This window comes from Thalassophryne amazonica, chromosome 5 (assembly GCF_902500255.1).
Source record: "Thalassophryne amazonica chromosome 5, fThaAma1.1, whole genome shotgun sequence".
NCBI classification, from domain to species: Eukaryota; Metazoa; Chordata; class Actinopteri; order Batrachoidiformes; family Batrachoididae; genus Thalassophryne; species Thalassophryne amazonica.
The window spans coordinates 121,104,846-121,121,607 of record NC_047107.1 but is presented as its reverse complement, the minus strand read 5'-3'; the positions used below and the strand labels follow the sequence as shown (position 1 = coordinate 121,121,607).

General features: G+C 39.9%; 1 protein-coding gene across 3 annotated transcripts in view; it reads left to right on the top strand.

Moving 5' to 3' along the window:
* Positions 1-16,762, top strand: part of LOC117511210 (serine/threonine-protein kinase N2-like) — a 38,092-nt gene that overhangs the window by 20,217 nt on the left and 1,113 nt on the right. For all 3 annotated transcript variants that reach the window (XM_034171206.1, XM_034171205.1, XM_034171207.1), the window contains exons 7-18: positions 4,341-4,484; positions 5,243-5,318; positions 5,443-5,635; positions 5,948-6,083; positions 6,242-6,294; positions 6,381-6,438; positions 6,521-6,612; positions 10,809-10,985; positions 14,958-15,020; positions 15,096-15,172; positions 15,277-15,419; positions 16,570-16,674. In XM_034171206.1, coding sequence (XP_034027097.1) covers positions 4,341-4,484; positions 5,243-5,318; positions 5,443-5,635; positions 5,948-6,083; positions 6,242-6,294; positions 6,381-6,438; positions 6,521-6,612; positions 10,809-10,985; positions 14,958-15,020; positions 15,096-15,172; positions 15,277-15,419; positions 16,570-16,674 — 1,317 coding nt within the window. The remainder of the gene's footprint in view (positions 1-4,340; positions 4,485-5,242; positions 5,319-5,442; positions 5,636-5,947; positions 6,084-6,241; positions 6,295-6,380; positions 6,439-6,520; positions 6,613-10,808; positions 10,986-14,957; positions 15,021-15,095; positions 15,173-15,276; positions 15,420-16,569; positions 16,675-16,762) is intronic.

The window sequence follows — 16,762 nt, the reverse complement described above, 5'->3', positions numbered from 1 at the left end:
TCTGAAAAAATTCTGATGGAAAAAAAGTCCTTTTCATTCTGCCATTTCCAGACAATGAAAATTCAATGAGGGGGCGGGACCACTCCTTCCCAAGGCGTGCTCACAGGCGAATGACGTAACCGACAGGCGTGGAAAAACTCACACATGCGCACAAGGGTTCAAGCATGTCTGACATAAAAGTATATGAATGAAATCCATATAGTTTTTGAAAAAAATAAAAAGGACCATTACTTTATTGACAGACCTCGTATGTAGGCCTGCTTTTTTTGCATTTGCACAATATCTCTAAAATTAGAAAGGTCTTGTCTCAGAGTGATGCTGAAAAGCTAATTCATGCATTTATTTCTTCTAGGCTGGACTATTGTAATTCATTATTATCAGGTTGACACACACCAATTAGCTAAACTGCAGGATTGTCTTGCAGACATAAAGACATGGATGACCTCTAATTTCCTGCTTTTAAACTCAGATAAAGCTGAAGTTATTGTACTTGGCCCCACAAATCTTAGAAACATGGTGTCTAACCAGATCCTTACTCTGGATGGCATTACCCTGACCTCTAGTAATACTGTGAGAGATCTTGGAGTCATTTTTGATCAGGATATGTCATTCAATGCGCATATAAAACCAATATGTAGGACTGCTTTTTTGCATTTGCGCAACATCTCTAAAATTAGAAAGGTCTTGTCTCAGAGTGATGCTGAAAAACTAATTCATGCATTTATTTCCTCTAGGCTGGACTATTGTAATTCATTATTATCAGGTTGTCCTAAAAGTTCCCTGAAAAGCCTTCAGTTAATTCAAAATGCTGCAGCTATAGTACTGACAGGGACTAGAAGGAGAGAGCATATTTCACCCATATTGGCCTCTCTTCATTGGCTTCCTGTTAATTCCAGAATAGAATTTAAAATTATTCTTCTTACTTATAAGGTTTTGAATTATCAGGTCCCATCTTATCTTAGGGACCTCATAGTACCATATCACCCCAATAGAGCGCTTCGCTCTCAGACTGCAGGCTTACTTGTAGTTCCCAGGGTTTTTAAGAGTAGAATGGGAGGCAGAGCCTTCAGCTTTCAGGCTCCTCTCCTGTGGAACCAGCTCCCAATTCGGATCAGGGAGACAGACACCCTCTCTACTTTTAAGATTAGGCTTAAAACTTTCCTTTTTGCTAAAGCTTATAGTTAGGGCTGGATCAGGTGACCCTGAACCATCCCTTAGTTATGCTGCTATAGACTTAGACTGCTGGGGGGTTTCCCATGATGCACCCAGTGTTTCTTTTTATTCACCTCTTTTTGCTCTGTATGCACCACTCTGCTTTTAATCATTAGTGATTGATCTCTGCTCTCTTCCACAGCATGTCTTTTTCCTGATTCTCTCCCCTCAGCCCCAACCAGTCCCAGCAGAAGACTGCCCCTCCCTGAGCCTGGTTCTGTTGGAGGTTTCTTCCTGTTAAAAGGGAGTTTTTCCTTCCCACTGTCACCAAGTGCTTGCTCACAGGGGGTCGTTTTGACCGTTGGGGTTTTTCTGTAATTATTGTATGGCTTTGCCTTACAATATAAAGCACCTTGGGGCAACTGTTTGTTGTGATTTGGCGCTATATAAATAAAATTGATTTGATTTGATTTGAAAGGGTGTTCCATGTAATGTCAGTGTCCCTATGGCCTTGGCGGAGGTTTGCTCTCTCAGAGTGCTTCTAGTTTATTTATGTATTTATTTATTTTTTTGCCTAGAGGCATAACTTTCAGTTGTTCCAGCATTCTGATCCTTTCACATTGTAGCATCACATCCACGTGTCGACCCGAGTACCTTTTCTCAGGTGTCGACTGCAAAGATTTAAATTCCAGATAGAAAACAGTCCGTTTCCTGTGCAGCACTTCCTGCAGGTTAAAACCAGACTTGAGATGACACCATCTGCTGTCCTTGTGTACTGGACGTGCAGGATTTTGTCTCTGTGTCCGTGCAGATACGTGCATCATCAGCAACTTCCAGGGTGTGTGCTGACATACACATACGTAACCGTACAAGGTCACAGTGTCACCACACACACACACACACACACACACACACACACACACACACACACACACACACACACACACACACACACACACACACGAGCTGCAACACCGCTTGCAGTGAAAGAATGGATTTAAAAAATAAAATAATATACAAAGTGCTGTTTGCTTTTATTGAGCTAAACCTATTTCAGTCTTTATACACAGATTTTTTTCTAGTTTTAAGTAAAAACTGGTCAAAGTAATAGTATATTAAAAATGATACAGTAGCGTGTCACTGCAGTTCTGCTCTCTCACCACTAGGTGGTGATAGGCACCAACTGAGAATTGTTCTGTAATTTATGTCTGTATCATGGCCCAAGCAGAGGGTCACCCCTTTGAGTCTGGTCTGCTTGAGGTTTCTTCCTCAGAGGGAGTTTTTCCTTACCACTGCTGCTCTGGGAGTTGGTAAGGTTAGACCTTACTTGTGTGAAGCACCTTGAGGCAACTCTGTTGTGATTTGGCGCTATATAAATGAAAATCAATTGAAATTGAACCCTCTGACATCCAGATGTCACAACATCTGAATCTTTTCATTCATGAAACACAAATAATATAATACATAAAAGTAGCGGAGTTCTTAAACATTTGGAGGAAGACTTTGTGATCTGTTTTGAATTATAATTGATAGAATAATGATTCTATACACTCCAGGAAATATATAGTACTTAACTTTTTACTCCACTACATTTATCTGAAAGCTTTAGTTACTGTTAGAGTGCCTTAATTGAGAGAATGGAGAGATGACGAGTCAAAAAAAATCGGTCACGTGACTCATGGTGCCATCTTGGGTTCAAAATCGCGTTCGCTGTTAATCTGTCTGCATGGAAATCCAGCTATTTTATTTATTTATTCGCTGAAAATGCCAGGTTGTTGTGCATTTGGATGCACAAATAGACACAACAAGGGCTTCAAGATGTACAGCTTCCCTTCAGATCCTAACAGAAGAAAAATGTGGGAAAATAAAGTCAACCGTGTGGGATGGAAGCCGACATCATCGTTAAAGCTTTGAGAGGTAAATTTATTGTTCAGTCCCATGTACATTAAAACTCATCTAAACCGTTATCATATAAACCAGATAGATAGTCACAGTCACCGGACAAAAAAGTCCCAATGTTTTTGTATTGTTTTCCATGTAATAAACACCGTATATAACGGACTTTGTACAATGGATTTTTCGCTCAAATGTCCCCTCCGATTGCAATGTATTTCCATTAAACCACTCGCATGTGGGACCAGAGTCATTTCTGTGATTAAAAGGCTGACTGTTTATTTTTTTCACACCGTGCCCAGAGTTGGACCCGCAGCTTGACGTGCACCTGTTAAATCCTCAGAAACCGCAAAAGGCTGTGATTTCACACTTTGCTGCTTTCAATCCTTCGTCTCCCATCATATTATATAGCGCGCACGCTGATAAATAGATCAGAAAAGTCTGCACATTTACAGCACAAAGTCAGTAAAAGAGTTACTTTTGATTTTGAGGTGATGATTGTAGAAAGAAAAGCTTATTGAGGGTCAGATTAATCCATAATAAAGCATAATCTGGAGACGGAGAACTTTAAAACTGTCATTGCATGACACAGAGTTACAGAGCTGCAGAAGCATAAATCAGGCTTTAATTTAATTAAATAGATCATCATAAATTGTAAATTTGATAGCTTAACTATTTTTATATTTATTTTGATAGCATCTGTACCTGGATGTGTTGCTGTATGTGGTTAAATGATTTTTAAAAATGTTGAAAACATTAAAGGTTCATTCAGTAGTTCAGCGCAATTGGGCCCAAAATGGCGCCATGTTCTGAGTTGATGCCACTCTCCAATCAAGGCACTCTAGTTATTGGTTTCTTTGTAGATTTGGTTTATTGTTATACCAACAATGTTTTTTAAAGTAATTTTTAATGTATGTGTTAATATTTTAAAATTAACTCCACATTTACCAGTGGCAACATTAACAGGATATAATCCCTCAATAATTATAATCCAGTAAATTTGCATAACGATGAGAACTTTTACTGCTGATGCCGATACATATGAGTCCCTTTTTTTTTTTCAATAACACCTGGTAAAAACTTCCAAAAATTAATTGTGTTTTATTAATCTGATGTGTTATTAATCTGCTGTGTTATTAGTCATTCCAGTGATGTATTATTAATCTGTTGTGTTGTTAATTTGCTGTAATTAATCAGATGCGTTATTCATTTGCTGTGCTGTTAATCTTCTGTGTTGTTAATGTGTTGTGTTATGTAATATGTTATTAAATTGTTGTGTGCCACCATGTTTATAGTCTCGAGAGTTGGAGGTTGGCGTCTTCTGGGGGGACCAGAGGACGATGTGTGCGGTCCAGCTGCTGCGACTGGTCGAGCTGATGGACGATCCGAACCAGACGCAGGGTTTCAATCTGGAACCTCGGGGCTTCCTGTTCGCTAAGGTACCAGCACCACCGGCCCGTCACGTGTGCTGTGGCCACGCGGGTCTGATCCACTCAGGCTTTTTATACCTGATGGTTAATTGAGTAGCTTCAGGAAAATAAATCCCTGTTTTTAAACTTTTTTTGTTTGTTTTGTCAGAACAGTTCAGTCACCGTCTACGTTTATTCAAGCAACTTTTTGATGTGTGCACAAACAAATTTATTTGACACTCATATAATTTCCATAACCTGGAACATTTTCTGTAAACATTTGTTTTGCTTTATGTTGCATCTGTGTCTTCTTGTTTTTGAAGCTTTGTCTCCTTTAAACTGTTTTTTATTTGAAGATAAGCAGACAAGTTCTGCTGTTTAAATTACAATTTAAAAACTGAAAGTTGCAGTTTGAGAGTGCGTCCTGTCGGCGTAATAACGTCCAGAATGATTACCTCTTCCAAGTAACGAAAGATGGTTTTAATATGAATGGATCGGTCTTTGTGCAGTGTATATAACATATGCCTTTGTGATGTCATCATAAGGCCACTCTGTCTAATTTTGTTAGACATAGAACAGAAAGTGATAAAAGTACTGTATCCAAATTTGTCTCAGAATTGAGTAGAATTGAGTAACCTTGTCCCCAACCCAAGAATCATGTCTTTAAATTTCAGCTAAATTCGTCCTCTAGGTTTTAAGTTAGGTGTACACAGACAAATGCAATCACATGACCTTTGTTAAAGACAGCGCACACAAAGTAATTACTGAGCCAATTTGTATTTTTACAGATGAACTTCGCTGACACTGTCATCGAGCGGCAGCCGAAACTGAGGCGTCAGCGCCGCATCTTCACTAAAGAGCGAGGTGCGAGTGTCACCTGCTGCATCCTAGTAATTACCGTATTATGCCGATCTAAAGAAAGGTCTGAGACGGAGGTGTTGGCTCTCTCCGGGGTGTCCTCCTCTTCACGAAAGGTTTGTTTTTTCAGGAAAGAACTTCCTGCGAGCTGCTCACATGAACATGAATTTTGCCACGTGGGGTCACCTGATGATGAGCATCCTACCTCGTTACACTTCCTTCACTACATTCAGCTCGTCCTTCTCACCGCCGCCCGACCTGGTGCCCAACGATGCCCCTAATCCCATCGAGACATTGCCTCAAACCACCACCACATTGCCAAGGTGCACTTACCACACACTAGACTCAACATCTGGTTGTGGCTCAAATCAAATAATACAAATTAAATTCATCTTTGTCAAGTGAAAAGACATTCTCCAAAACATAAAAAGCAGCATAAGCTTTTTTTGTGTTTTAGAAGTTGACCTCTGATTGACCTTGACCTTTGACCTTGACATGACCTGTGGTGTAAGAGAATTGTCTGCTGAGTTTACCCACCAAGTTTGACTGAAATTTCTCTTTGCATTTTGAAGATATTGCTGCAGACAGATGGACAGAACATCACTTTAGGCTTTTTTCCTTTTTGCTTTATGTAGTGATACTCCAGTGATCAGTCTCAGCATCACTGAGGACCAACCACCAAAAACCAGCATCCACCAGGAAGACAACTGTCCCACCATCTTCACCACAGTGTATGAACCGTTGCCTGGACCGACGTTGTCGGAGGAACTGGTAAAAACTGCATTCTTAGATTTTAAATTCAAGTGGAGGAAGCCTGTCTGTGTTTGATTTATTTATTTATTTGGAATCTGGTGTTGATGCTGGGTTTTGATGTACAGATGGTGAATCACAGAAAATTAGATCGTTTTGAATTTTGTCTCTTTTCACAGTTGTCCATAAACACGAGAGAAGAAAGTGAAGAGCCGCCGGTATCTGCTGTAAAGTATGTGCACAAACCTACAAAACACTGTTTCACAATAAGATAAATGGAAATAATGAGTGGATTTTATTTTTGTGTCTACAATTGAGGATGCAGATGGAAGATTTCAGATATATTTCAGTTCTGGGCAGAGGCCATTTTGGGAAGGTAAGAGATTAAACAGTTTGTAGCTTCCCTTCATCAGAATTTCTTCTTGTTTATTAGCGCTGGTTGTGAACGTTGTGTCTAGGTGCTGCTGGCTGAGTTCCAGACCACAGGAAAGCTGTATGCCATTAAAGCCTTGAAGAAAAGAGACATCGTGACTCGAGATGAAGTCGACAGGTTTGTGAAACAACCAAAATAAAGCCTTCGATTTTAAACTGCTGTTTTTTTCTTGTTACTTTGCACAAAGCATTCATTCAAGTGGCTGCTGTAATTTTAAGTACAAAGATCCGAGCTTTCGTAATAGTATTAGCCGGTTTTGGACTTATTTATAATCTTGTTTGTTTGTTTCTTTGATTTCCAAAGCCTATGTGTAGAAGCCACCAAGGCCACCATCGGTTCTTAATGTCAGATTATCTTTACATTATCTTCATAAAGACAATTATATATGCGAAGCGCAGTGTAGTCCCTTTGTTTTCATAAAACGGTTTATGATAATCTTAATATAGGAGAAGTTGTTTTCAGTTATTTTCATCTGTGTCTTCAAATTCAGACATAAATTCAGAGAACAGTGGTCTGAATCTCAAATTACCTGGGCAACAAAAAAAAGACTCTATTATCTCAGGAAAAAATACACAACACTAATTGTAAAAGTTCTAATAAAGTACTGTGTAATAATACAAGGCCGGTATATTTTACAGAAAAACACAAAGCTGGCAATGCTGTAAGGCCATTGGACGTAATGGCTGTATTTTATCATGTATGACATGACACATTAAATTTGGTCTCTTTACTGATAAATAAATCAGTAAGAAGAAATAAAGATTTTTTTCTTCAAATGTTCCACATTAGCCACAATTTCAAGTTATTTTCATTTATATAGCGATTATACACAACAGAGTTGCCTCAAGGTGCTTCACACAAGTAAGGTCTAACCTTACTAACCCCCAGAGCAACAGTAGTAAGGAAAAAAAGGAGATCATTCCACTGAACAGGGACACGATAAGAGAAAGCTCTGTGACCCGCAGACTTTTTATTCACCCTAGGGATGCCAAAATGGGTGTAATGTGATCGAACTTTCTGCTTTGTCTGGCTGCAACATTTTGAACCAGTTGGAGAGCCCTAATGCTAGACTGCAGTAAACCAGAAAATAGAACATTGCAGTAGTCCAATTTAGAAGCGATAAACGCATGGATAAGGGTCTCAGCATCGGCCATAGACAGGATGGGACGAATCTTCGCTATATTTCGCAGGTGGAAGAAAGCAGACCTTGTAATATTTCTAATGTGGAGGTCAAAGGACAATGTAGGATCAAAAATTACCCCACGGTTCCTCGCTTTGTCAGTGTGATGTATGACACACGAGCCTAAGCTAAGCGTTAACTGGTCAAATTGATGCAGATGTCTCACTGGACCAAGAACCATCATTTCAGTCTTATGAGATTTTAAATGTAGGAAGTTTCTAGACATCCAACTTCTCACTGATGCAAGGCAATCTTCTAAGGATTTTATGTGAATGAGATTACCAGCAGTTATCGACATGTATAACTGAGTATCAAGAGCATAGCAGTGAAAGGTAATCCCAAAACACCGCAGTATGTGCCCAAGGGGTGCTATATAAAGGAAGAAAAGCGGGGGACCTAAGACAGACCCCTGTGGATCCCCAAATTTCATGTCACTAAGGTTAGAGGTAGTATTACTGTACAAAACACAGTGAGAACGACTGGTCAAGTATGACGTCAACCACGCAAGGGCACTCCCAGTAATCCCAAAGTGATTTTCCAGCTTATCAAGAAGAATATGATGATCCACGGTAACAAATGCAGCACTGAGATCTAACAGCACCAGAAACGTAGTGGTGTCCGAATCCATTGCAAGCAGAAGATCATTCACCACTTTAGTGAGAGCCGTCTCTGTGGAATGGTATTTTCTAAAAGCAGACTGCAGTGGCTCAAAGAGATTATTGTCAGTAAGATAGTCCACTAGCTGCCGTGACACCATTTTTTCCAGAATTTTAGAGCAAAATGATAGATTTGATATCGACCGATAGTTTTTCAATACACTAGGGTCAAGATTAGGTTTCTTAAGTAATGGTTTAATCACTGCAGATTTGAAACATTTAGGAACAGATCCAGAAGTTAAAGAAAGATTAATAATTTCCAGCACAGTCGGCCCAAGAGTGGGCCACAGGTCCTTAAACAGTTTTGTTGGTATAGGATCAAATAAACAGCTTGTGCTTTTTGTTGACATTATGAGTTTCGTCAGCATGTCTAGAGAGATACTATCAAATTCTATGAATTTATGTAATACATCAGTAATGGCGCCCACCTCAATAGCATGGTGTAATGGCTGGGTTGTGGCATGCTGGTATATGTTTAACCTAATGTCTTCTATTTTCTTCTCAAAGTAATCCAGGAAATCTTGTGCTGTAAAAGGAGAGTGAACTACAGGTGGTTGTCCATGAATAAGTGTTGCCACCGTGTTGAACAAGAACTTTGAGTTATGCTTGTTTTTGTTGATCAAATCAGAGTAGTAGGTCCGCTTTGTAGCCAGTAATGCATACTTATAGCCTAAGATAGCATCATGCCACGCAAGGTGAAATACTTCTAATTTTGAACGACGCTATTTCCGTTCTAGACCTCTAACCTTATGCTTGAGGTCTAGAACGGTAATCATTGAACCAAGGTGACTGTGTTTTGGGGGTGTGCGATTTTAACACAAGTGGCACAATCATGTAGAGTGTAGTTTTGAGCACTGAATTTAAACTATCCACAAGACTGTCTACTGATTGGGTATTTGCCAAATGTGAAGCTAAGACATCAGGCAGTCTAGCTTTGAGTTCAGTTTTAGTTGAGGAGTTGATGCATCGCCGTAGTGATAAATAAGCTTGTTGTTCCACTAAACACGGCAGCGAAACTGTAAACTGAATAAGTGAGTGATCAGAGACCACTGATGTAAGAGGCATGATGTCAATATTCATGACAGCAATATCACGTGCAAGAACGAGATCCAGGGTATTTCCACTAATGTGCGTTGAGTCCCGAATGCATTGCAGAAATCCTAATGCATCCACAATTTCCATAAATGATTTGCAGAGGGGATCAGAAGGCTTATTTATATGAACGTTAAAGTCACCAATGATCAGAATGTTATCTGCACTAGTTGACAAGTTACAGATGAACGCACCAAATTCATCTAAGAATTCAGAATATGGGCCAAGGGGCCTATATACAGTGACAAATTAATACAAGCTGATTTTTATTCTTCTGACCTTGGCAATGCTTAATATCCTGAGCAGCGCGTACAATCAGATGCTCAAACGAGTGATATTTGTAACCCCGAACAGCTGTTAAGTTAAACCTAGATTTATAAATAAGAGCAACACCCCCGCCTTGCTTCGCATCACGAGGGACGTGACAAAATGTATATGCAAATGGGCAGGCCTCATTTAAGGGGAGGACAGCTGTAGGTTTAAGCCACGTTTCACATAACCCAGTCATATCAAAGTGATGATCAATAATTAGATCATTAATCAACAGTGATTTTGAGGATAGTGATCATATGTTAATGAGACACAGATTAAGGAAGTCAATGGGGTTGACAGTTGAACTGTTTGGGTTTAGGAATGGTTCCAGAGTAGCATATATAAGATGCCTAGAAGTAGGTTTAGGTTTGAGACATTCCACGCGTGTTGTAGGTAGCAGACACGAAATCTTCGATATTACTGGAACAACCACTGGGCCATCCTCAAATTCAACATGATCCAATGTAGTAACAGGTATTAAGTTTACAAAGCATATCCCTCTATGATTTTTACAATTCCACACAATCTCCCCCCACCTCATAATAATTGATGGTCTGAGAACTACTTCCATATTGTGACATATTGACTGACTCACAGAACCTTGTGATTGGAGGAGAGAATCACTTAACTGAAAAACATATGGCAGTGAACAACCTCTTTTTGCATCAGAGGAGTGTGCGTCCTGCATTTGGGTTCACATCTCTTAAATGTAACATAACAAACTACTAAAATGTACACGGTGAACACATACGGAGTAAACGCTAGAAGGAACAATGATACTAATTAAGCCTATTTTTTGCTGTGTTTAACTGTTACTATTCCACTAATACTTCTCCCAAAACTGAAACGTTCCCGGGCACAAATTGACAATCATTTCTGCTTTATTTGACATTGATACTTTCACGCTGGTCTGGGGCACCATGGATTGCTTTCCGAAGGCTACGTGTAAGCGAATCATATCGAGTAAATCGTGCGAGATGTCATAACCGTCTGACCTGCAATAAAAAATAAATAAATGTTTTTGTGTGCCAGACTCAGCTCAGTGGTGTGACAGACGGCTCTCTGCTCCACAGCCTTAAGAGCGAGAAAAGGATCTTTGAGATGATCAACGCCTCCAGGCATCCTTTCCTGGTCAACCTGCACGGCTGCTTCCAGACCGGCGACCACGTCTGCTTTGTTATGGAGTACTTACCGGGGGGTGACCTCATGATCCACATCCACCATAACGTCTTCACAGAGGTTCAGACCAGGTTGCGATGTCGTCCTGTTGTCCTAAGACTTGGTGCTGTCATCAGACACATAGTGAGGCGAAGTGTAGCTCAAACACGAGACTGCGTCAGAAAACACATAAACCAAAGTGCAGGCTGCATCCATAACGCCGCTGAGTTGACTCCAAAACACCACACAGACGTTCGTCCCCGTCCTCCAATGGATGTCTAAAGGTGTGTTCACATTATGGCGACTAAATATATTTCGCACACATCCCCTGTGTTTTTCTGTGATGCTTCTTGAGGAGTGTCACACAGGTGCGCTGTATGGAAAATTCTACAACCCCTGGCAAAAATTATGGAATCACCGGCCTCGGAGGATGTTCATTCAGTTGTTTAATTTTGTAGAAAAAAAGCAGATCACAGACATGACACAAAACTAAAGTCATTTCAAATGGCAACTTTCTGGCTTTAAGAAACACTATAAGAAATCAGGAAAAAAAATTGTGGCAGTCAGTAACGGTTACTTTTTTAGACCAAGCAGAGGGAAAAAATATGGACTCACTCAATTCTGAGGAATAAATTATAGAACCACCCTGTAAATTTTCATCCCCAAAACTAACACCTGCATCAAATCAGATCTGCTCGTTAGTCTGCATCTAAAATAGGAGTGATCACACCTTGGAGAGCTGTTGCACCAAGTGGACTGACATGAATCATGGCTCCAACACGAGAGATGTCAATTGAAACAAAGGAGAGGATTATCAAACTCTTAAAAGAGGGTAAAGATGTAAGATGTTGGTTGTTCACAGTCAGCTGTGTCTAAACTCTGGACCAAATACAAACAACATGGGAAGGTTGTTAAAGGCAAAGATACTGGTAGACCAAGGAAGACATCAAAGCGTCAAGACAGAAAACTTAAAGCAATATGTCTCAAAAATCGAAAATGCACAACAAAACAAATGAGGAACAAATGGGAGGAAACTGGAGTCAACATCTGTGACCGAACTGTAAGAAACCGCCTAAAGGAAATGGGATTTACATACAGAAAAGCTAAATGAAAGCCATCATTAACACCTAAACAGAAAAAAAAACAAGGTTACAATGGGCTAAGGAAAAGCAATTATGGACTGTGGATGACTGGATGAAAGTCATATTCAGTGATGAATCTCGAATCTACATTGGGCAAGGTGATGATGCTGGAACTTTTGTTTGGTGCCGTTCCAATGAGATTCATAAAGATGACTGCCTGAAGAGAACATGTAAATTTCCACAGTCATTGATGATATGGGGCTGCATGTCAGGTAAAGGCACTGGGGAGATGGCTGTCATTACATCATCAATAAATGCACAAGTTTACGTTGATATTTTGGACACTTTTCTTATCCCATCAATTGAAAGGATGTTTGGGGATGATGAAATTATTTTTCAAGATGATAATGCATCTTGCCATAGAGCAAAAACTGTGAAAACATTCCTTGCAAAAAGACACATGGGGTCAATGTCATGGCCTGCAAATAGTCCGGATCTTAATCCAATTGAAAATCTTTGGTGGAAGTTGAAGAAAATGGTCCATGACAAGGCTCCAACCTGCAAAGCTGATCTGGCAACAGCAATCAGAGAAAGTTGGAGCCAGATTGATGAAGAGTACTGTTTGTCACTCATTAAGTCCATGCCTCAGAGACTGCAAGCTGTTATAAAAGCCAGAGGTGGTGCAACAAAATACTAGTGATGTGTTGGAGCGTTCTTTTGTTTTTCATGATTCCATAATTTTTTCCTCAGAATTGAGTGATTCCATATTTTTTTTCCCTCTGCTTGGTCTAAAAAAGTAACCGTTACTGACTGCCACAATTTTTTTTCCTGATTTCTTATAGTGTTTCTTAAAGCCAGAAAGTTGCCATTTGAAATGACTTTAGTTTTGTGTCATGTCTGTGATCTGCTTTTTTTCTACAAAATTAAACAACTGAATGAACATCCTCCGAGGCCGGTGATTCCATAATTTTTGCCAGGGGTTGTAAATTGTTGAACTTTGTGCAAACGCTCAAACATTTCTATGTGCAGCCAGTGAACTTCACGCAAAACAGACGAGAGGCTAATGCTAGTAAGATAACGTGTTTGCGTTTCCAGAATTGTGGTGCTACAAATTACTACAAATTAGTTCCCTATTGAGACCAAAGTTAAAACACACAAACACACACACACACACACACACACACACACACACACACACACACACACACACACACACACACACACACACACACACACACACACACACACACACACACACACACACACACACACACACACACACACACACACATCCGCTTGGAGAAATGGCAGGTTTAAAATGTTGCTGTCCACTTTCTTATTATAAAAAAGTCTGAAATAAGTTCACTTAGTGTAACTGAGATAACGACAGGACAAGTGCCAGCAATGTTCGAAAGCATAGCGCCAGCAAGAGTTCTGGAGTGGTAAAGATCTGCATGCAGGTGCAAGACTGCATTAATGTGAACACACTTTTATAATGAGACGATAGTTAATTAATTACAGTAATACCAGAGAACCAGAGTTACACAATAACCTAAAGTTGTTTTTTTCAGACATGATGCTGTTGTTTTTTGGGTTTTTTTGTTTTTCATGAAATATTGCAGAAGTGTTTGCAGGTACATGAAAATATTACAACGCCAAATCAGAAAAGGTTGAGACAATAGGGAAAATGAAAAGAAGAAGAATAAAAAAAAAAGCAGTTCTTACATTGACTGACTTTCATTGGAGAACTCAAGATATCTAGATATATCATGTTCTCTGTGGTCAACATCATTTCACTTGTTAATAGCAAACTCTGAAGAGTTTCAGGTGTTATTTTGTCCTGTTATTCCTGCAAAAGGGTCTTAAGGTGTGCAACAGTACAGGGTCATGACAGACCCTGGCTTTTGGACTTGTTGCTGACAACAGTCTAGATGGTCCTTTTCATCTTTTCATCCATTTCTACCAAAAAAGATCTGCAATGCTAATTCATTCAGTTTTCGACTTCTCTGGCTGTGACTGGACAAATTGTGCATAGTGCATGTTTTGCATTTTGTATCTCCAGTTATACAGCTTCATGATGAAGTGGTACAGAGGAGGGCTTCCTTTCACCAAAACATTAAATCTAGGCTTGCATCTCAGATGTGTCTTCTGGCAAATTGTAGCTGAACTTTCAGGTGTTCTTTTTAATAAAATCCTCCTCTATACCACAGGAGGAATTTCAGTCTTTTGCTCATGGTAATGTGTCATTCACGTCGTCGGGAGCGTTGTCAGGAGAGGCATCAGTCCCATCGCTGCTGCCCTGTCATTAGGAGGGTGCTAACTAGAGCACAATAGGTGCTAATTAGAGCAATTGTTCGTCACTAGCCAATAGCAGTCTGCCTCTTGGTAGGAGGGGTCTGGTTAGGTTTAAAACTGCAGCTTTTTCTGGCTTGTGTTATTCTTCTCTACAAGAGTCAAGACAGAAGTCAGACTACCAGAGCAAAAACTTTAGCTGAGGAAGCTTCTGCAATTCGAAGCAAAACGTCCTTGCGTCAAGTAACCCAGTCCAGTCGAAGATTCAAGCTTCTCTACGATGGAAACTACCTGGACAACTGAGAGCCTTCACAGAAATTTGTAGAGATTTACTTTCAGTTTGAGTCTAAGGAAGATAATCTTAGAAATTTTTATATTGAGAAGCCTGATTTTTCTATTTGAAATGTCATAAACAAATTAAAGTACGTGAAATACCAAGGGGCTGAATACTTTTGCAAGCCACTGTAAACGATAGATGAGATATCATTATATTGCTCATCCTGAAAATTTCAGAGCAGTTTTCTGAGACAAACCTGGATATTTTTTTTGGGGGGGGGGGGGACGTCTAGATTTTTAATGCATTCAGTTATGTGGAATTTTCTTTAGCCACATGAGTAGTGTTTAATTTTCATCACGTGTTGCATTTTGAGGATGATTTTTGTTCACGTGTGTTGCTGATGCTGTGTGCAGGTTTTACTCGGCGTGCGTCCTGCTGGGTTTAGAGTTCCTACATGTGAATAAAATCATTTACCGGTACGTTAAAGCTGCAGATGAGAGCTTCACCTTTGCTCTGATTTAGATAAATAAAAAGTTTTGTGTCTGACGCAGAGATCTGAAGTTGGACAACCTGCTGATGGATGCAGATGGTTTTGTAAAAATCACAGACTTTGGACTTTGTAAAGAAGGTGAAACATTTCAACATTCTACTCTGTAACTTTTTTCCTGACCGTCACAGATTTGTGTGTAATGACACTGTTACTAACTCAGAGTTTTGTCGTTATTTTGTCAGGAATGGGTCACGGAGACCGAACATCGACTTTCTGCGGGACTCCAGAGTTTTTGGCTCCCGAGGTGCTGACAGACGACGACTACACCCGAGCGGTGGACTGGTGGGGGATGGGCATCCTCATATACGAAATGCTTGTGGGAGAGGTCAGAGGGTCATTTTACCTCTCTGTTATTAGTTCTCTCTCGCTCTTTTTCTCACCTCAACCAATGAGGTCATGTGATCATCAGTGTTTGTTTGGCTGTCTGTTTGTGTAAAATTTCAAGCCCAACTGATAATGGATTTTTTTTTTGGGGGGGGGGGGGGGGGGGGCTGATATTATACTGACATTAGGGAGTAACAAATTCATGATACCAATATATCTGCTAACATATTAAACCCTTATGACAAAGAAATGTAATTGAGGCTTGATATTTTACAGTTTATATTGAACTTTATTATAAAATAACTATATTAGATTAGATAGAACTTTATTGATCCCTTGGGAAGACTTTCTCACGGAAATCCAGGTTCCAGCAGCACACAGGGTAAGAAGCACAAAGAGTATCAAAAGTGTATTGATCAATACTGGTTTTGGCTACTACTGTTCCTCTCATTCCCAACATCTGCCTTCCTGTTACTGCTCCTATATAAGTTTAAATAACTATAACTATAAATATATCCAGAAACCAACCAACATACATCACACCACCATAACTCAGATTAGTGTCTTATCACTTTGTATTTACATAAAATAGACTTCTCATTGATTTTGGCCCTGCCTAGCTGGCAGCATAGCAACCACGTGTCTCTTGTCACTGTAAAACAACCCTCTGATTGAAGTTGATTGGCAGCTCTTTGCTTTGCCTCTGTCTCTTGTGGCTAATGTGTCCAAGGGTTGATGGAGGGGTCCCAGCCATGCTTGACAGTATTGTAGACAAATGGCATTGGAGTGCCCTGTGCTGGACAAACTATGTAGCGACACCATTTCCAACAGACGGTGTGTATTTCTGCAGTTTGTTTGGTGAAAGTTTTAATATGTGCAATAAATACTCAGACACTGATGTTTGTGAAAGGCTCGTATCAGCCAGTATTATTGTTTAACCAGTATATCGACCTTGCTGTCACTTCATATGCTAAATAAATTTGTCAAAATTGTTAGTAAATTCCTTATTTTTAGCAGCAGTTTCCTTTTCTCATTTTTAAGAGACACCACCAGACACTGAAGTGAGGTCAGCTTTATGACATCATAATCACCCTTTCTGACTGCATTTGAACTGTATTGAACTTATGTAAGTTTCACTGGCCCGCTGTTAGTCACCGTTCCCTGGTGAGGATGAGGAGGTCTTTGACAGCATTGTGAATGACGACGTGCAGTATCCAGGCTCTCTTCCTCCAGAAGCCGTCTCCATCATCCAGAAGGTAAAAACTCCTCCAAACCGTTTCAGACAACCAAACTTTACATTACGTCAAAAAGCCCCACGGATCACCTTCAACCTTTAGGCTGATT